This window comes from Phascolarctos cinereus, unplaced genomic scaffold (genome assembly GCF_003287225.1).
Source record: "Phascolarctos cinereus isolate Bilbo 61053 unplaced genomic scaffold, phaCin_HiC Scaffold_1;HRSCAF=81, whole genome shotgun sequence".
Lineage (NCBI taxonomy): Eukaryota > Metazoa > Chordata > Mammalia > Diprotodontia > Phascolarctidae > Phascolarctos > Phascolarctos cinereus.
The window spans coordinates 65,399,104-65,420,881 of NW_027555514.1; the positions used below are offsets into that span (position 1 = coordinate 65,399,104).

The window sequence follows — 21,778 nt, forward strand, 5'->3', positions numbered from 1 at the left end:
TTTCTTTCTTTCATTTTTTCTTTTATTTGTATCTTTTTGTACAAAATGATTAATATGGAAATATTTTAAATAACTGCACATGTATAACCTATATCTGATTGCTTACTGTCTCAGGGGAAAAGAGGGTGGGAGGGAGGGATAGAATTTGGAACCCAAAACTCCAAATAAAAATGTTTTAAAAAAATTTTTTTAAAGAGAATTAAAAAAAGCTCAAATAGAAAAAAAAGAATTCTCCCTCCCTGAACTATTGAGCCAAAATAGCAGCTGTTAGAGTAAGACCTGTGGTTTAAAGGAGCACAAGTTCATAAATCCCTGGATATCTTGGGGAATAACAAAGTCTGAGAACTTCCAGAGTTGCCTCTAACTTATATGGAGTTGATTTTAAAGCCCCCAGTCCCAAGCAGGACAAGATGATACACATTGTACACAATATCCATGCACATAGTCCTGACACCAAACAGTGGAAATAAAAAAAAATAATAATTGAAAAAATATGCCTGGGCTAGCAATGGGATGGATGAAGAAATGGTGCTGTCCTCCACATGTATGTTCCTTGGCTGCTACAGGTGCTTTCATTGGCTTGGAAACCTCTGCTAATCAGATCATTATTTTCTGCCATGCCATTTCATTAAAAATAAGCATAAAATTAATGGAAGAAAATCCAATAAACTAGCATACTTCTAAAAGAAACTTAACAAAAGACAGACCTTGTTGACCTAATCACATTCTACTGAGCTACTATGTTCCATTTTAAAAAGCTACCAACAAATTCCTGGAGGTTAAGACTCTTTTTTCCATTCTTGGCAAGGGGTATGCAAGATTATCTTCATACCAATTTGCTCTGAATCTTTCGAAGAGGATTCTTCCTGGTTTCCTTGAAGGGGGACATTGATATTCTTGGATCTATGAATTTGTTGAAGATAAAAATGAAAATGCCTAGTTCCTTCCATTAAGAACAATATTTTTTTGGTGACAACTCCCCTCCTCCCTTCTTTCCACTATCCCCTCAGCTAAATTCCAGGAAATGTTTAGAATCTAAGAACAACTGGAGAAGTTTAAAAAAAAAACACTAACTTTAATATAATGGCAGCTTAAAATTTAGACATAGAAGTGCTTTTTTTCTTCCTACTTTGAATTTCTGTCTTCCTATTTTGAAAAATTAGTCTTAGCTGGGTTAAGACACCCTGATTCTTTGTTTTCAGATCTGACCTTTGTTCTCTCTTTCGCTCTCAGTTGCTATATAAGTAATTACCATTATTAATTGCCACAAGCTCCACATTAGATCAGTTACCACGTCTTGTCAATCTTGCCTCCAAAGCCTCTCTCCTGCTACCATCTCCTTTTCTCCACTCACACAGCTTCCATACTAATTCAGGTTCTGATCTATCATTTGGATGGTGCAGTAGAGTATTGGAATGAGACCTGGATTTGTAGTTAGAGGACCTGAGTTCAAACAGCAGCTGTTCCACTTATCATTTATGTGAATTTACAAGTCACTGAACTTCTCTGGGTCTCAGTTTTCTCTTCTGTAAAGGAGGGTATTAGAGTAGATAACATCTAAGATCCCTCAGCTCTAAAGTGATGGCTTTGTATCATTACACTGGCCATAAGCACGATGATGAAGCTGTCCTCTGTCGGTGGAAGAAGTGCCCAAACTAATGGACTCGTTCATGACCCTGACTGGTCTCCCTGCTTCCAGTCCCTTTTCGCTTCCATCTGGCCTCTCAAGGCCAACAAACTGATATTCCTAAAACACAGATATCACCATGTCTCACCCCTACTCAAAAATCTTCAACATCTTCCTATTACCTCTAAGGATAAAATACAAGCTTTTCGATAAGGGTCTCAAAGCCTTTCATAGTCAGGCTTCTGTCTACTACTCCAGCCTTATTTCATATTACTCACACTCATGGACTCTCCATACCAAATTGGCTTCCTTGCTATTTCCCATACGTGGCGCTCCTTCTTTTGCCTCTGTGGCTTTTTCCTCTTCACCTCTGGCTTGGTAGAATCCTTAGCATCTCTCAAAGAACAGCTCATCTGACACCTTTTACACAGGTTTTTTTCCTGATCCTGCCAATTATTAGCATTTTTCTTCTCTTGAAATTACTTTGGACACTTTATATATATTTTGTACTTATTTAATTGTGTATATGTCGTGCCACCCCAGTAGAATGTAACATCTTTTAGGATGAGAGTCTGTTTTCATCTTTATTTTTTTGTGTCTCCAGCACCCAAGGACAATGCCTAGCACTGGGGTGGGGAACCTCTGGTCTCAAGGCCACATGAGGCCCTCTAGGTCCTCAAGTGTGGCCCCTTGACTGAATCCAAACTTCACACAGCAGATTTTTTTATGAAATCACTGAGGACCTGGAGGGCCGGGCTCCCCACCCCTGCTCTAGCACAATGTATGTGCCTGGTAAATGATTGTTGAATTGAATTAAAACTTTATAGCCATGGAAAACACTGGCTATCAGAATCTATGTAAATTGACATCTTTAAAAATATAGTGTTCTAAATCTAGATTCTCACATCTTCCCCTTCACCCACTCTTAGCCCTCATATCTCTGAATGTCTACTGGATATCTCCACTTGTATCTTACTGTCACTTTAAACTCAATTTATCCAAGATTAAAGTGTTCTCTCTCTCTCTCTCTCTCTCTCTCTCTCTCTCTCTCTCTCTCTCTCTCTCTCTCTCTCTCTCTCTCTCTCTCTCTCTCTCCCCCTCCCTCTCTCTCTCTCTTGTCTATCTGTCTGTCTGTTTCTCATACACACACACACACACACACACACACATACCCCAGTTGTCCTTTCTGACTTGCTTGTTCTTTGACTCATACCAGTGCTTCCACACTCAAAGCTAGCTCATCCCTCTAGCTTCCCTGTCTAGCAATGACAGCACCATTTCCCAGCCAACAGGATCCAAAACACTGTAATTTTTGTCTCTTCCTTCTCAATAAGTTATTTTAAAATTGCATTCATATAAGCGATGTTACGTAAGGTTCGTCAGCAAGTATAGTAGAAAGAGTACTGGCTATGGAAGGGAAATTTGATTTCAAATTCTGAATCTGACACTTAGTAGCTGTGTGACCTTGGGCAAGTCACTTAACCTATGTGAGCCTCAGATTCCTCCTTCATAGAAATAGAAGGGTGGACTAGAAGATTTCAGAAGTCCATTCTTGTTCCAGATCTGTGATCCTCCATATGTAATCTTCCACTGAAATTTAATTTTTCACTTCATAGTGATGAAGTCATTTTTCACAGACTATGCTAATGCCACACAAACTCTGGCAGGTCTGACCATACCAGAAAGACTCTGCGTGTGGACTTGCTGGTAAATTTTGAGCCCATAACCCAAAAAGCAGTCCGATTAAATTCAGAGATGCTTGTTAAGGGAAGCTTGGCTGCCGAACAATAAATTATTTTTGGACACAACAACTTGGAAGGAATATGATGCAGTGATGGGGGGGGGGAGGTAAGTGCTGGAACTGGAGTCACAGGAGCTGGGTTCAAATCTTGACTCTGTCATTTGTTTGCTACCTCTGCCACTTACTGCTGTGGGCAAAACACTTACTCTCCCTGGGCTTATTTTGGTACAATGGAAGCATTTTTGTTGTTTAGCTGTTTTTCAGTCATATTCGATTCTTCATGACCCCATTTGGGGTTTTCTTGGCAAAGATACTGAAGTAGTTTGCCATTTCCTTCTCCAGCTCATTTTATAGATGAGAAAACTGAGGCAAAGAGCATGAAGTGACTCACCCAGGGTCACACAACTAGTAAGTGTCCGAGGCCAGATTTTTAACTAAAGAAGACAAGCCTTCCTTACTCTAGGCCCAGCATTCTATCCACTGTGTCATCTAGCTGCCCTCCACTGGGAACATAGGACTAGATTACTTCTAAGGTTCCTTCCGGCTACAAATCTATGATCCTACATCATTAGACCACCCATAATGGCAAAGGTGAAGCTGGAGTCTCTGTTGGTAGAGGGATTTTACAAGTTGATAAAATAATTCGTCTTTGGAAATGGGAGTAGAAAGACAGCTGTCATGATCCATGGCTTCAAAAGGTATTTTAAAAGAAAAAAAACCCCACAATCATTAAACATGGACTGTGTGGATAGAGCATCCAGCCTGGAGTCAGGAAGACTCATCTTCCTGAGTTCAAATCCAGCCTCAAACACTAGCTGTGCAACCCTGGGCAAATCACTTCATGCTATTTGCCTCAGTTTCCTCATCTGTAAAATGAGCTGGAGAAGGAAATGGCAAAGCACTCCACTATCTTTGCCAAGAAAACTCCAAATGGGGTCATGAAGAGTGGGACATGACTGAAAAATGACTGAACAACTGTGTACTTTTACAGAAAGATAATATGAATGCTGTGTGGGCATGCAGTGAAATGTTCAAAGACCCAAGGCAGACTTCTTATCAAATAATGGGGAGGTTCTCTACATAGGATTTTGAATAGGGTCTGGAAAAGAACTGCAAAGGAAAAAAAGCCAGGAATCAGTTGTAATCTGGACCAATGGGGCACTCACAATTACAGGATCTCAAACTCCTCAAAGTATTAAATTAGTCAAGGTTGGACTTGGTACTTTAAATAGCTGCTATTATAAATTAAAGGCCTGGGATCATTTCATTTCAAATGAACTTTCTCTCTCAACCCACTAACAAAAATAGTATCTACAGAGTTAGACTGAGTTTTTCAGGGCCAGGTGCTAGGCAATCGGTCAATAAACAGATAAAGGTGGCGCTAAATCTTTTCTGGAAAATAATTGTTTTGCCAAGAAGGATTGGTTCCACTTGCTGAATTACAAACTTTTTTTTTTATCATGCTATGTGTTAGGACTCCATGTTCACATTAGAATTGCATAAAACCTTGGCACTTATGAATGGAATGATACTCAATTTGCCGAGTTCTACTCAATTTTATATCGTTAAAACTCTCAGCTTTTAGAATGTTGAAGTGTGCAGAATGCACAGCATTATTTTAATAAATAATTCCCAGTTTGACTCCACATGAAGGCAGAAGGAAAAGCTGGTAACCCCTTAAGAGCCTTTCCCATACCTCTAATTCTAAGCGGGACCATTCGTAAATCTTTGTTAATGATGATACTGAGTTCTGGAGAGCAGACTCTGAGGTCAGCACTCCCCCCGTTTATCACCAATCTGCAAAGTTGTGAAGATTAAGCAGCTTTATTTTACAAACCCTCAAAAATTCTTAAAGGCCTCCTCCTATCTTTTCATCATATATTCCATCGGTATTATTAACTCATCTTGTTGAAGCTGTCCTCATCTTCCCCCCGATTTGTACAAATTGTTTACATGTTAATTCAATTAAGCTCGTTATCTGCTCCAACTTATGACAAATATACACAGTCCTTGCTATTATTCAATAAAAACTGCTAGCCTGCTCTTCAAAGCAATAAATGAGACTTGTCAGTGTTATAAGTCTGTTTCCTGAATTGATATGTACAAAGCAATTTTTTAGGTATTAGTTGCTGGGTACAGTTAGTTCCCAAACATTCAGTGCACTGAGTTTACATATGGGATTCTTTAAGTGGGTTCTAATGTTTCTATAATCTGGTAAAATCCTATTAATCTTTTGTGGCCACTTTTTAAAAAGTACTCTGTGTGCTGAAAACAGGTTCAGAAATTCAAACCAATTTTATGTGGAGTCATACACTATCATTACATGAGCATAATTAATTGTCTTAATAAAAGGATTGGTGGTTCCTTGTACGGAACACAGCACTCTTAATTGTTTATGTTGCTAAAATTCAAACAAAAATAATTATTCATTGCTTATTTGTTCGTGTTTTGCATTACCTGATACAGTTACGATAACATGGCATCTTGTTAGAAGCTTAGTAGTATTTAGGAGAAATTTGGGATGACCTTGAAATGATCTCTATGGTTCCAGCTGCTTACTCTAAACTCATACAATACCAGATGTGAAATCAGTGCATCTGCATTCAAACGCTCTCCTGTGGATTTCGAGTGATGAAACAGACAAGACCATAATGACAGACTGATTAGACAGGTTTGGCAGAAAGGGAATTCTGAAGACATTCATGAATCATTGTAGGACTGCATGAAATGCAGACCACATCTTTATTTAAATCACAGAAATACAAAAGCACCACTGAAATGAATTTTTTTAAAAATTGGGGTTAATTTCTGGGAAAATCATCAGATTTTTAATAGGGGTATATTTTGTTAATGGCATATTGAAAAACACTAAATTGACTAAAAAGAAGCATGCAATTTTTAGATTAAAAAGCACCCTTTGCATATTTAATTTGTGTGTTTTCATTTAGGCATTTGCCTTTCCTTTCTCTCTCCCTCTTTTTTTTTTTTTAAAGAATTGCTAATAAATGCCTCCCTATTTATGCTGCCTGGCCATGAAATCACATGTTCAGTGTCACATAAAATTTAGTACCTAGTAAAATCTGTTCAGACTTCAACTATATTTTGCCTTCTCTGTAGCTAGGGCCAGCCTGCGGATGTTTGAGATACAACCAGCTGCAGCTTCTTGGAGCACTTCATCAGGAGAGCCAACCATATCCAGTAAAAGCTAGGGCAAAAAGAAAGGGTGGGGGGAAAAAAAGAAAAAAGAACCAAAGATTAATCTAGAAGTTAAATGTAATAATGAAATCATATGATTGAAACAATTTCAAATCATCAGTGTCTAGGAAGATCATGGACAAGGAATAGGGGATGGTTTTAGGCAATACAGTAAGAGAAAGTAGACCTGGTAGTAATGACTTGAAGGGCTTGGGGGCAAAAACAACTTTCTATCATTAAGGGCTATGCATTATTCCTCGGTTTTTTCTCTTGCTTTTGTACATTTCCTAACTCACCCAGTAGGTAGATAGGATAAACTGAAGTCCTAATGATTTTACTTACTCCAATAGCTTTCTCATTTCTATCCCTACTTCTGATTACCACTTCCTTATTTCAGAACCTTATTAACTCTTCTTTTTTCCATTTATTCAGTGGCTACTATGTGCTTTCTCCCACCACCACCTTCATTACAAACACACAGTCAATGAAAACAAACTTCCATATTGGCCGCATCCAAAATAAGTTTGCCTCCTCTGCATTCTGAGTCCTTCACCTTTCTATTATGAAGTGGGCAGCATGTTTCATCGTTAGTCCTCTGGAATCATTGGTGGTTATTATACTGATGAGTTCAGCACAATAGTATTCCATCACATTTCTATACCATAACTTGTTCATCCATTCCCCAATTTAAGTGTCAAGTGTTGGGTCTGAGGACAGATTGGAACTCAGGTTCTCCTGACTCCAGGGTTGGCGCTTTATCCACTACACCACCTACCTGCCCCTTTTTCTTCTTCTTTTTTTTTTAAGCCTTTTGACTTTGCTTTCATTTTTTTTTTGTTTCTTCCTGGCGTCATTGGCTTCAATTTGGTTCATTCTAATTTTCAGGGAGTTTGTTGTTTAGGCAAGGTTTTGTATCTCTTGTCCCAAGCTATTAATTCCCTCCCATAGCTCTCATTTCTATTCCAATTTTTTTCCTTATACTCTCATTTTATTAAAAGCATTAAAAAAATTTTTTTTAAAAGGACTTTTAAAACTTCTGCTTCATCTCTTCAGGATTTCTAGTTGAGTTTGTGCCCAAGCTGTGTTTTTCTCTGAGGCATTGCTTGTAGATGTTATGGAGTCATTTTCTTCTGCATCTGTATCTTGACTGTCCCTGTCACCATAATAACTTATTGTGGTGTGGCTCTGTTCTTGTTTGCCCATTCTTCTACTCTACTTCTGACTTTGGACCTATGGAAATGCCACAGGCGGTCCTATTGCTGCTTTTTTAGGGTACTGAGCGTTGGGTGATTCCAGGGATTCAGGGACAGGCTAGGGACCTACAAGCTCTCAGGTCTTTCAAAATGGTCTGACACAGAGCAAAGTCTGATTTCTGCCTCCCTGGCTGAGCTCTTCAAGTTCCTGGTCTGGTTTTGGGTCTGTGTAAGAGCAGACTGCTGATGGACTCAGCCCCTATCTTCCAGCTGGGAAGCTCTGTTGGTTCAAAGCGTAGAATCATGGGCTCCATTCTGATATAGGATTTCTGTCCTGGTTATTCCTCTGCAGGCTGGATTAGATCCTAGGAGTGGGAATGCGCTCTGTACATGAAGAATGAGCCACATCACTGCGGATGCTGCTGCCGGCTTCTGAACTTTCTCCTCTCTCCATCTATGGCCTTCCTATTGGAAACACTACTCCTCTGATCAGGTCCCCTTCTCTCTCTACTGCAGATCTGTGACTCAAAACTGAGTAGCAGGCAACAAAGCTGCCAATTCATGCTTGTCCCCATCTCAGTGACTTAATAGAGGTGCAGTGATGTCCTGTATGTGTGCAGGACCTCCTCTTGCCCTGGCCCAGCCTCTTCCTAGGCACTGGAGTATTCCACGTGGAGCATGCTTCCGGTTGACCTCACCCCCACTGTCCACAGACCTCTTTGTTTCCCTATGCTCAATTCGCCTGGACAAATGACTTGCTGTGATTTTTCTTGATTTCAGGATTCAATCTGGTGTATTTTTTTTAGATCTGTTTGGAGGAGATTGTGGAGAAGAACTCACTGCCGTGCTTTTTACCACTCTACCGTCTTGGATCTGTCCCCTCGACCTTATTAATAACCTCCTCTCTTTCCAACTCACTCCCCAGAGCATCACTTCTGGAGCGACATTCCTTAAGGCAGACCACTGACCTCACAGGGTTGCTGAGAGGATCAAAGTGGCAGAGCTAGGATTTGAACCCCAATCCTTTGACTCTAAATTCAGTGCTCTTCCTACTGTACCATGACCCAAAGCAACTTTCTGGATTTATTTTACATTGTTCATCTTCCCTTTTTTGGCTGAGGTTGGCAGCATACTTAGGATTCCCATGGGAAGAGGGCAGTGGTGGCAAAGAGGACTGCCCTGCTACAAGTATAGCTGTTCCTGCAGGAACTGTCTGTACCCATGTGAGAGGTGGGGTGGGAAAGGCGGTATCCTTGAAGAGGGGCACCATGGTGAATGGATCCTGGGGGTGAGGCTGGGTGAAGGAGAGGGATCCCAATCCATAGTGTAGGCTATTGGAAGACCATAAGGTGAGCTGAGGCACATGTACAGCAGTCTCTAGACTGCCATGGGCAAGAAACATACCTCCCTTCCAGGCAAAGAAGTGTGCCCCTACCAGATGCCAGCACCCTGGGACATAGCTCCAGAGACTTCGCTCTAGTTATGGATATGGATACTTAATAAACGTTTGTTGAACTAAAATATATTTATGCCCATCTAAAACCACCATTAGCACTTACAAAAAGAGAGCTAATGAAATCCATTTGTATCTCATCCATTTGTAGATTTTTTTTACACTAAAAGTGATTTGCTAAAGGGAGGGAGGGAACAGAAACTGCAGCTGCCATTACATGCGTTAATTAGTAATAGAAGTCTATGTAATAATTAAAAAATATTCCTCACACAAAATAGGACATTAGTTACTATTCTGTTACTATCTAATAATGTCAAAATGAAAAATGATGGCACTAACCCTCTGAATTTAAAACATAAAATAACAATGATAGCTAATATTTATTCAACTAGTTTTACAAAGTGTTTTATATAAGCTATATCTCATTTTTTATCCTTATACTATGTGAGGTAGATATTATCCTCACTTTGTTGTCATTCAGCTTTTTAGTCACGTCCAACTCTTCATGACCCCATTTGGGTTTTTTTTGGTAAAGATACTGGAGTGGTTTGCCATTTCCTTGTCTACTTCATTTTATAGTTGAGGAAACTGAGGCAAACAGGGTTAAGTGACTTGACCAGGGTCACACAGCTAATAAGTGTCTGAGGCTGGATTTGAACTCGACTCCAGGCCTGGCACTCTAGATGCTGCACCACCTAGCCTCACTTTATAGGTAAAGAAACTGAGACTGAAAATTCACTGCTCTTGTCACTATAGCTAGCTACCTCAAAACACCTTTGCAAAGTATTTTATATACATACATACATACATATATATATACAAACATGTGTGTACGTCCATATTCAGATATTTACATATATGTATACACATATATGTAATTTGAGCCTCAAAACAAACCTGCGAAGGATGACAACCCCACTTTACAGACGAATAAACCAAGCCTCAGAAGTTGAATGGTTTGCTCATGATCACAACAACTCTTAAGTGTCAGAATCAGAATATGAACCCAGATCTTGTCTGACTCCAGGCCCAAAGGCTTTTCCATTATGCTATCCTGCCTCCACAACAGAATATCACTTAGTTGGGAAAACTATGGGCATAGTTATTGCAATGTGATTTTATGAAGTGAGTCTTGTTTGGAGAAAAGATTAGTCATCTAAGTTTGGAATGCTAGTCATAATGTTAATAGAAAACAAATCACTAAGTTTATGTGTTTAAAATGCCCTTTATCACTAAGCAATAGAAAAAGAATCTTTATCTGACTTGCAGTGAAATTCTGAGGAGTAAGAGTTTTCATTATTTGAAATTATTTTAAGATTCATTTGAAAGATGCTGCACATCCTGAAATCACATAAAACATACCATTTTAGGTTAAGCCATTCAACCCAAGTACAGTTTTGTTATACCAAGGAATTTTTACAGACAGGTACCTTATGGCATTAATTATGTTATTAATTATGTTATTTTATTAATTAGTTATGTTATATTAGGAAGAATATATCCCATATGCCCCTCCCTTCTCTTGGTTACCCAGTAAAATCTACTCTTATTCACCTGTGACTTTGTATGATTCCTTCAACTTACTTATATTTACAAGCATGAAGCATCTCTGGTGACTAATGAGTTCCATATTCTTATTACCCATTATGTAAAATGGTACCTTCTTTTTTTTTGTCCTAAATCTACCCTTTTTCAGACTTCAAGCGATGTCCCAGAATCTTAGTATTCTAGATGAACAAGTCTGTGCTCACTCTATCAGCAATCTTCATGATTACATAAATATCAGTCATATTTCTCCTCAGCCTGCATCTTTCTAAATGGAAGTTATGAGCATGGTTGGCTGGGAGAACTGAGATGTCACTGCTAGAGATCAGTAAACAAAGAAGACAGGATTCAGGTTAAAGAAATGATAAGCTCAGTTTTAGACATAAAGTTCAGTTTGAAAAACTGATGAGCTTGGTTTGAAAGGGGCTAGTGAGGCATCCAAGTGGAGGGAGGCGATCCATAGCCACTTGGAAAGACTCATATGGTACTCAGGGGATAACTAAGAGCTGAGAATGGAGGTTTGGGAGTCATTAGCATAGATGTGATTGTTGAAACTATAGGAGTCATAGGGCATAGGATTTGAAACTAAATGGGACTTTGAAACTAAATGAGACATCATCTATTCTGTCCCATTTATTTCCAAATAAAGTTAAATAATTCAGTTACACAAAGAGATAGGATTCAAACTCATATCCTCTGATTCTAAATCCAATGAGGTTTCCATCACAACATGCTGCCTCAAAAGAACTGGAACTATCAATCATTTGTATTTTATAGACTGAATAAACATTTATTTAGCACTTACTATGTGTAAGTCTATGTGGGCAAATATCTATTAGTTAATGCCTTTTGATAAGATCACTAGGGAAGAGTATTCAAGAAGAGGAAAAGAAGCCCAAGGGTTTTAGGGAATATCTTCCTTAATGGGTGATAAGAGGAAGAAATGACAAGGAAGACAGAAATTGTCCTGTCTTGTCATTTGCCTGTATTGCCTATTTGAGTCCAATACATAGACTTGGCATTTAATAGATCTAAGACAGTGAGTCTTCATCAATGTGCTTCACAAACCTTAAATATCAGCTATTATTATTATCTTGTTCTCATCTTTTTGATGGGGTTCAGATACAAATGGTCCTAAGACAAATCAATAATATCCTGCTATTATTATCTTGCATTTAATGGTCTAGAAACTATTGAACAGTAGATGAAATAACCACTTTTTAGACCTGAATAAAAGTATTAGGACATAAACTCTTCTCCTATAGGCTCACTGAAAGCATACTTGCTACAACTCCAGTATGAGACAGGATGACAGGAATGATATTTACCTCATCCTGTTACTATCTGATTTGGGGCTGGAAAATTGTCTCACCCCATCCTTTTGTGGGCTTTGCTGCTCTAGAATTTGTTTTAGGGCATTATGTAAAAGCCTTTGGAGAGAGTCCCTGTCTTTTCTCTGCCATCTTGGCTCCACTCTCCCCACTATCTGATTTTGATTTCATCTGCTATATCTCTGGATTTTGAAAGTTTTCCATTCCATGTTGTTTGGAGATTATGAGTATTTTGTACGGTGATATCTATTAAAATGTTGTTCTTGAGTTTTTATGAACCATTGTTATATCTGGATGAAGGTAAGCACCAGGTTGGTATGTGATAATGCTTCAATACAACTTATTCATTGAGTAGTTAAGGATATTTTGAAGTCTGTGTTTGTAAAATGTGGGACAGCTGGTTGGCACAGTAGATAGAGTGCAGGACAGGAGTCAGGAAGACTCATCTTCTTGAGTTCAAATCTGTCCTCAGACACTTCCTCATTGGGTGACCCTGGGCAAGTCATTTAACCTTGCTTGCTTCAGTTTCCTCATCTGTAAAATGAGCTGGAGAAGAAAATGGCAAACCACTCCAGTGTCTTTGCCAAGAAAACCCTCAAATGGGGTCATGAAGAATTGGATATGAATGAAATGACTTGGCAACAAAATTTGTAAGACAGGATTTCTATTCGTCAGTCTGTGAAAGATAGAGAGTTTCTTATGTATAATTCTAGCCACTATTGATGTACTGCAAAATATTCTCTAAGTGTGAACTTATTGTAGACCATAGGTTTTGCTGCCCCATTTCTACATTTTCTTGTACAATCTCCATTAATCACAAAGTTCAGGCTCCACAAGGAGAACTCTTCTTCTATAATTTCTGGTGGCAATGACTTGATCCTAAATATCCATCATAAGGCCTTCCATTCCACAAACAAATCTTCATGATTCTGCCATTTGTTTGACACTTTGTCAATAATGGTTTTGGTTGAGCTCATGGTGACACTGCCCATCGAGAGACCTTTGGTTGAGTTCATGGTGACACTGCCCATCGAGAGCCCTTTTGGCTGAGTTCATGGTGACGCTGCCCATCGAGAGCCCTTTTGGCTGAGTTCATGGTGACGCTGCCCATCGAGAGCCCTTTTGGCTGAGTTCATGGTGACGCTGCCCATCGAGAGCCCTTTTGGCTGAGTTCATGGTGACGCTGCCCATCGAGAGCCCTTTTGGCTGAGTTCATGGTGACGCTGCCCATCGAGAGCCCTTTTGGTTGAGTTCATGGTGACGCTGCCCATCGAGAGCCCTTTTGGTTGAGTTCATGGTGACGCTGCCCATCAAGGGCCCTTTGATTCCACTCTTGGATTCGTGCCACTTCTTGGGCTTATATTTGGCACATCGAGTGGCACACGCCTGCTGTTACTATTGCTTGGTGAAGTGATGTCTGCTTGTTCCAAAAGTATTTCTGTGGGTTTCAGGCATCTAGGTGGTACAGTGGATATGGCTCCAGGCCTGTAATCTAGAAGACCTGAGTTTAATTCCAGCCTCAGACACTTACTAGCTGTGTGACCCTGGGAGAGTCACTTAACCTTTGTTTGTCTCAGTTTCCTCATCTGTAAAATAAGGATAATAATAACACCTGCCTTTCCCACAGTTACTGTGAAGATCAAATGAGATAATAATTGTGAAGCACTTAGCACAGTGCCTGGCACATAAGTGCTACATAAATGTTAGCTATTACTGTTCTTACTCTGGCTTCTTTATAGTGTACTCTTGAAATATCTACCAATCCTCTTCCTCTTTTTCAGCAAGGAAGTGTTAACCTTTTAATAGCTAAGGATGATAGATACTATAATTAGTTAAAACTTAATGGGTTTTTGTTAGAATACAGCTTTCCACTTATAGTCTTTCATCCATAGTTGATTATATATTGTTTACAGTTCCAAAAGAATATATCAAAACCTATATTTTGTAGGCATTAGTTGCTTTATTATTATTATGCTATTTTAATAACATAATAAATAAATGACACAATTAATAATAGTAATTGAATATATATGAAAGCCTTTCTAGCCATTTGATCATTTCAGTTGTCCCTTTCTGGGCCTTCTTCAGCTACATTATGTCTGTTTTGTTTCCAATTTCTTTCTTGACGATGTCCATCATAGCATTTTGTTGGCCTTCTTTACCATCTGGCCTCAACAAAATACTAGACTAATGTCTGTTAGGAACATTTTACAAAGGGCACCTAGGATGTTTTTCCTGTATTGGTACTGATAGCTAAAAGCCCATAATTCAGTATATTTTGGGTTATTTCTTCTGAGTGAATTATCCTATATTTCACAATGAAATTAATCTGCCACTTTTCTGCCCACTCACATAGCTTTGTGAAATCTTTCTTCAGACTATCCTCATCGACTTAGTGTTTTACTTACCAGAAGGATTTAGTATCCTATGTAGACCTAAAGATTTTAGTCTTTCAGATCATTAATCAATATGGAAAATCAGAAAGCATGCTAGCTTATCTAGATTTCCAGCAGAATCCATGGTTAGTACTTCTCTGCCCACTAACATCAGTGGCAATCTATCTGTCCCTGCCTATGTTTTCCTATCTCAAATCTGGTTCTTTATCCATGACAAAACATAACTACCAGTCCTTATTGGTAATAATTTGTTTACCTTTAGGTATAGAACCTAATCTAAAGTTTTTCTGTATACTTAAAGCCCTTTGGTGAATGCTCCTTGCCCACATACTTATTCACCTGCATTCTAAAAGAGAAATCAATCATCATTTCCCCTTACATAAGTTATTTTGCTTCCTCCTTGCTAATGGCCTATGTTGGCCACCAGGACATTCCAAAAAGTCTCATTTTTATCAGCTCACTAGCTATGAAAATGAAATTCAACAGTCTACAAGTCTCAAGGTTTTGTCTGTAGCCATTTTATAACCTATTTCTTCATTTTTTTTTCTTACTGCAACTCGGGCATCACATTTAATATGGACATAATGCCTTCTTCCCCTAGTAGTGCTCCAATTACTTAATCAATAAACATTTACCAAATGCCTACTATATTGTAGGCATTACACGCAGACCTAGGGATTTGAGTACAAAAATGAAACAGTCCTTGTCCTTGAGAAGCTTACATTCTATAACTTAATAGGACCTTCTAGAGATACCTAAAGCTTTAGGCTTCACCCTCTTACTCTCTTGTTCAAGAAACTACAATAGCATTCTCTTATCTCTAAGAGAAAATACAAATTCCCTCATTTGGCATTTAAAACCTATTGTGGGCCAAACCTAATTAGACTTAGTCCAGCATGGTGTCAAGGTTTAAAATGTAACAAATACTTGTGGACCAATTAAAAACCACTTTACTAACCAAAAAGTAAAAGAATATGGTTTAAAAAGAAACAAAGGACATAAAATACTTCTCCCTCTGCAGTAACTAATTCAGGAAGATGACTTGCAAATAACTGGAGCTCAGAATAATCCTTGATGTAATTTGCCCCCAGATTATGCCTTTTGTAATGAAGGGGACTGTATAATTAACCCAGTGCTTATAAAGACACACTATATAATATCCAATGCAATTCTATAAAATTCCATTGCAGTCTGTGAACCACGTGATGAAGTTAGTTGATTGGCTGCATAGGCAGACATTTAAAAGGCATAATCTAGCCAAAGTGAGTTGGTCCTCACGCCCATCTGTTTTAGAGTGAGGAGGCAGGAAGATGGCAGAGTAAAAGCAGTGACTTGCTTGAGCTCTCTCCCAAACCCCTCCAAATACCTGTAAAAAAATGGCTCTAAACAAGTTCTAGAGCAGAAGAGTGAGGAGGCAAGATGTAAAATCTTAGTGGAGAGTCTTGGGGCCATGTGGCCCATTAGCCCATGAACCTGTTGCTGTTTCTGTCTCTGTTGCCTCGATCATTTCTAACTTCTAGATGAAGATTAGAGATGACTATGACCTTGTGAGGGAGCCACCAGAAATCTGGGAGCAGCAGTCCATGCTAAGATATCAGGAAGTCAGACAGTGAGGAGTAAAGTCTAGAGTGACCTTCCTGGCACAGTCCGGCAGCAGCAGACTTATGGATTCATCCATCCCTCTGCTGTGCTGTATTTGGAAGTGAATTGGGTGTGAGAAAGACCTATAAGGCACTTGGGTGGCACAGTGGACGGAGCTCTGGCCTTGGAGTCAGGAGGACCTGAGCTCAGATCCCGCCTCAGGCACTTGACACTTATCAGCTGTGTGACCCTGGGCAAGTCTCTAAACTCCACTGACTCACCAAACAAACAAAAACAAACGAAAACAAACACAAAAAAACAAACAAAAAAAAAACCAAGAAAAACCCCAAAAGAGAAAGACCTGAGTTTAAATCTGAACTTAGACACATATTAGCAGTGTGACTCTAGCAAAGTCATTTAAACAGCTGTCTACCTCAGTTTCCTCACCTGTAAAATGAGAATAATAATAATAGCACCTACTTCCCAGAGTTGTTGAAATCAAATGACTTAACATATACACAGTGGTTTGCAAACTTTAAGGAGCTATATAGGTGCTAGCTACTATCTTTATTACAAGTGTCAGAGCAGATGCTTATCTGCATTGGCAGAAGCAGTTTCTCTGTTGGTTGTCCTCTCCTTAGACTAGTAAAATCACCAGTCTGATCCCCCCCACAAAATGCTCTAACAAGAATAAAATCAAAGGTCTTTAAGCAAATAATTTCTATTTTCACTCCAACCCCCACAAGACCTTGGAGTGTGGTTGTGTTTCTTTTTTTGTCTTCTTGAATTTTTATCTATGATGCTTTGATGCTGGCCTGGTGCCTATGAAACCATTCTTAAACTGACTGAAGAAAAGATTGGAAATCACAGAAGCACAAGCTCCTAAGAATTGGAAGGAAGGGGCAGCTAAGTGGTACAGTGGATAGAACTCTGACCTTGGAGTCAGGAGGACCTGAGTTCAAATCCAGCCTCAGACATTTAACACTTACTAGCTGTGTGACCCTGGGCAAGTCACTTCACCCTGATCGCCTCACCAAAAAAAAAAGGTTTAGAAACCATCAAATTCTGGCCCTTTGTTTTACAGATGGGGAAACTGAGGCCCAGAGAGAAGTGACTTGCTCTAGACCAGCTAGAATTAGAACCCAGCTACTCAGGTTCCCAAACTTCCAGGCCAGCACTCATTCCAGCGGCTTTTAAATAAAATTCTTTTTGAATGCCTTTTTTTTTTATAGCAACACTCATCTTGTTTTTGGTGTTGTTTTTCGGTTGGTTAGTTGGTTTGGGTTTTTTGGAAGGCAATGAGGTTAAGTGACTTGCCCAGGGTCACACAGCTAGTAAGTGTCAAGTGTCTGAGTCAGGATTTGAACTCAGGGCCTCCTGACTCCAAGGCCGGTGCTCCATCCACCATCCACTGTTTTCTAATATCCTCACCTAAAAAATCACTGAAGAAGAAATGGCATCAATGTCCAGTCAACATCATGATGTCACTGTCATGAAAGCTGCAAAAAGTAACACTGCCATTAAGGAAGAAAGAGCCCCGTCAAACAGGCATTGATTAAATGCTTACTATATGCCAGGAACTAGTTCAACCCATTCAGCTCAGAAAATGAGAGGGGAGGAAAAAGAAAAAGTGGAGGGGGTGAGGGCAGGGGAAGTTGCTTCTCTCGCCAGTCAATGGGCCTGTGGCCCTGGTGAGCTGTCAGATGAAATGAATTCCAGAGGCTGGGACCCTGGGCTTCAACCTAGCCGCTGCAGAAGCTACAAGCAGTGACAGCAGAAATGCAGCCACACTGGCTGATTCGCTGCCATGGGGCTTTAGGATATAGAAAGAACTCAACGCGATTCATGTTTCTGTGCTGTGGATTAACGCTCCAACCACAGTTGCAGTGCCCTATAAACTGGAAAATAGAAAAATGGTGCCCAGTTCAAATCAGCTCCAGGAACTTGAGATATTTTTCTGAAAAACTGCCAGTCTTAATGTGAGTCCAGGTACTACACAGCTCACACAGCTCTAATTAAAGCCTGAATTTGCAGCCGGTATTCACCCAAACAAAGCGGAGTCAAACCACGAGAAAATCTGTTATCACTCAACTCTGTGCATAGTTTTCATGCAAGTAAAATATTATATAAAATTATGAACTGCTAAATATAAGAGCAGAAATTGAATGCAGGCATCAGGTTCACATGCTACCTTTCTCTAACCTTCCAGGGGATGCGAAGTATGGGTCACAGCTGTAGGCACATGGCTTGTGCCTACAGAGATCAAAGGCCTTCTATACTGGAGGAAGGATGTGTGTGTGTGTGTGTGTGTGTGTGTGAGGCTAAGGCAGAAAGCAAGCATCTTGCCAGTCACTTGTACTACTTGATTCCAACACTGTAAAAAATGGTTGATGGTGTGCCTGAATATTGTTTTCTTTTTCAGAAGTTCCATATAATATCAAGGGGGTGGAGGCTAGCTGATTTTCCATGTATGCATGAAACTCCCCATAAATTTAAAGGGCACCTGCAGACATGCAGATTAAAAAAAGGGAAAAGGCTTTTTCAAGGAGCAAAAACTTCATAAACCCGAGGCATTTTCCCCCTCTAAAACAATAATGATTTCTTTATAGTTCAAGAAAAAAGTCTTGGGAGGAGGAAATAATGAAACCATACCCATTCCATCTTTCCTTGTGCCCAACCTCCCTTTGCTTTTCTAAGATTTCTTTCAAATAAATCTCTCACAAGATTTCCAAAATATTTCGACTGAACGCTACTCATTAGTGATTTCAAAAATGCTTCCTTCTTCCTTTTCGTTACTGCCTGTTTTGCTCTAAGTCTTAGTTATGTGGATGTTTGTATTGGTTTTAGGGGGGGAAAAAAGGTTCCTCTGGCATGTCCCAGTTTGCTTATGAAACTTGTAAGAAAAACAAGAATGCATATTTCAGAGCCTGACTCCAAACCCCAGACATGTATATACAGTACATGCAGTACATATGGTGGTTTGGCCAAGACAATATTTATTTATTTATTCAATTCATAAAACGTTCAATTCGTGGCCTCTGGGTGCATAACAAAGCAATGACTAACACTCATTGATGTTTAAGCAAAATAAAATAAAATGCAGGAAGCAAAATAAGCCCAGCTAAAATCTAACCAAAAAGATGGGCTTACCCTATATCCCAAATGTCAAAATATTCAAACTCTGAAAGAAAATCCTCAGCTTCCAACAATAAGCCTTCAATTGGGCTGGCCCTAAATACCATTTGGAAGCTGTTGAGATTTGCTTTTTGGTGCCTCCTACTGGTATGCCTGAAATGTTCACTCCCTTTTTCCCCATTGTATCACATTCCCTTGCTGCCCTTGGGCTCCTCCAGCAGTGAATCTGACATGCTAATTTACACTAAGGTGTTAGTGATTTCTCTGTCAATGTGGCCTGGCACCCGATTCAACCTTAGAGCTATAGTGCCTCTTCTCTCACCCAGATAACTCTTTCTTGAGCTCATTTTGTGTCATTCTAGAGTTCATTCTGGGATATCTTCAACTAGAGCTTACATATATATATACCTTATGTCTAGGTCTCCACAAAAGTGGATACAAACACGTCCAGCTCTTGTAAATGCATTCAAGGAGAAAATGCATATCCTTTGTAAGCCAGCCCTTATTTTACACCCACAAAACATGAAAAAACAACACATAAAAGACACAAAATAGCTCATAACCAAACACTCTGATTTTCTACCCTCTCCAGTGAGTCTCACCTTTCCCTCTGTGGCTCTATATAGTCCTCCAAACTAATGCCCCACTAATGGTGGTTTGGGCTTCCTTCAGAAGAGAAAAAATGTGGCAACTCTCTGATAGTCCACTGATTCCCACTTTTACCACAGGGACGCCTACAGTCTCAAGGCCCAACCTAAAACCATTTTTATGGAGGTAAATCAAGGACAAAGGGGTTCCTTCAAGTCACAACTTTCTAACTGTCCCCAATCATGGAGACTTAATCACTCTTCTACAACCAGGTATGGGCTAACAAGTACCAGCATGCATGTTCATAGGGGTATTAATCTACAATTGGTATTGCTGGGTCAAATGGTAAACACAGTTTGGAGACTTCTGAGGCATAGTTCCAAATCGCTTTCCAGAATGGCTCTACTAATTCACAATTCCACCAACAGTGTATCAATGTGCTTCTTTTCCTGCGGCCCCTCCAACATCTGACAGTTTTCTTTCTTTTGTCATCTTTTCCAATGTTATGAGTCCCTTACCTCTTTAAAAAAAAGACAACCAATATTTCTTGAGCATCTACTATGTGTAAGATACTACCTGCCTGTCTCCTATTCTTCCTTTCTCCTCCTTCTCCTCTTCCTCCTTCTCCTCCTCTTTCTCTTCCTCCTCCTCTTCCTCTTTTTCTTCCTCCTCCTCCTCCTTTTCACCTATACATCCAATACCTTCTAGGTCACTAAAGTACATTGCTATGGCACTTTTTGGACTGAAGAGTTTACTGAGCCCTGAATTCTATTGCACATGAAAACAAGCCAGGTATACAGCAGTCCCTAAAACCAAGGCATGCCATATTCCTAAATAAGTTTTAACTGATTGGACTGCTGAAGAATTGAACTTTCCAGCAAAGAAAACTGGACATTTTGATGAGCAAAGACAGAGGTAATTATAGGGAGGTGACATCTGAAAGAAATTTTTGCAATATCCCTACTAAAGGAAGCAGAAACGAGATTTGGAGGAGGTCATAGACCATAAATCAGTCCCAAGACAAAAGCTTAAGGGCCAAACAGAACTAATCCTACCACCATAATGTTTTCCAGATATTTTCCCTGTCTACCAGCCTTACTTTCATCGAACCAATTCATCTAGAAAAGGTACTTGTTAAAAAGTGCCACCCCGTACATAAGATGAAAGGGAAGTAGATTCTCAATGTTTTCAGAGCAAAATTTCATATCAAGTGGAGCAACTTCAAGCCTTACCTCAATTTTTATTCTAATGAAGCATAAAGTATCTTGTGAATAGCAGCTTCTTGAATGAGGTGCTAAGAAAAAAAGGCTTGCCTGGGGATGGATAAAGAGATAAATGGCGAAGGAATGCTTTTAAATTTTGTTCTATTATATAATATGTAAAAGTGCCAATGCAAATGCTCTAAAAATATCATTTCATGACTCCATAAGATTAGCTTCTGGTTGTTTTGAATCGGAGACAGCTTAATGTTGGGTGGAAAGAGGAATTAAAGTGAAATCTGCTATCAGCCTATTTTGTCTGCAGGAGCTCCTGTTGGACTGGCCAAAACAAGCTAATTCAGCCCAGTTATATTTAGAATGAATACATTAGTAAGAGGCCTGTGGTGTCCATTTAAATGACTAAAGGGAAAAAAAAAGCATTAACTCTTACACTTTCTCAAGTGCATTTCTATCAGGCTGCTTTGCCATTTTTATTTTAGTGACTTGTTCTAATGGGGGAACTCCTTGTATGAACATGGGACCCCCTAGGGGCATGCAGACCCTTAATATATAGGTGGGAAAGACACAGTGTATTTGCCATTTCTTTAGGGGTGTGGTATAAAGTGAGTGGAGAATGAGTACTACTTTTAAGTATTTTAAAAGATAAGGATTATCCATCCCAATCCATTAAAAATAGATTTCTAGATGAATAAGGGGTAGCCCTGTAACTCTTGTGTTATTAAACTAATTAAAGCAATGCAGCTTATTTTTGAACTTAAGGCAAAAGAGCTACT

The 21,778-nt window shown here is 39.4% G+C and overlaps 1 protein-coding gene across 2 annotated transcripts in view; it reads right to left on the reverse strand.

Annotated features, from left to right (window-relative positions):
• Positions 1 to 6,073: 6,073 nt before the first annotated feature.
• Positions 6,074 to 21,778, reverse strand: part of ODAD2 (outer dynein arm docking complex subunit 2) — a 213,622-nt gene continuing 197,917 nt past the window's right edge. For both annotated transcript variants that reach the window (XM_020990516.2, XM_020990517.2), the window contains one exon: positions 6,074 to 6,573. In XM_020990516.2, the coding sequence (XP_020846175.1) occupies positions 6,460 to 6,573 (114 nt within the window). In that variant the 3' untranslated portion in view covers positions 6,074 to 6,459. The remainder of the gene's footprint in view (positions 6,574 to 21,778) is intronic.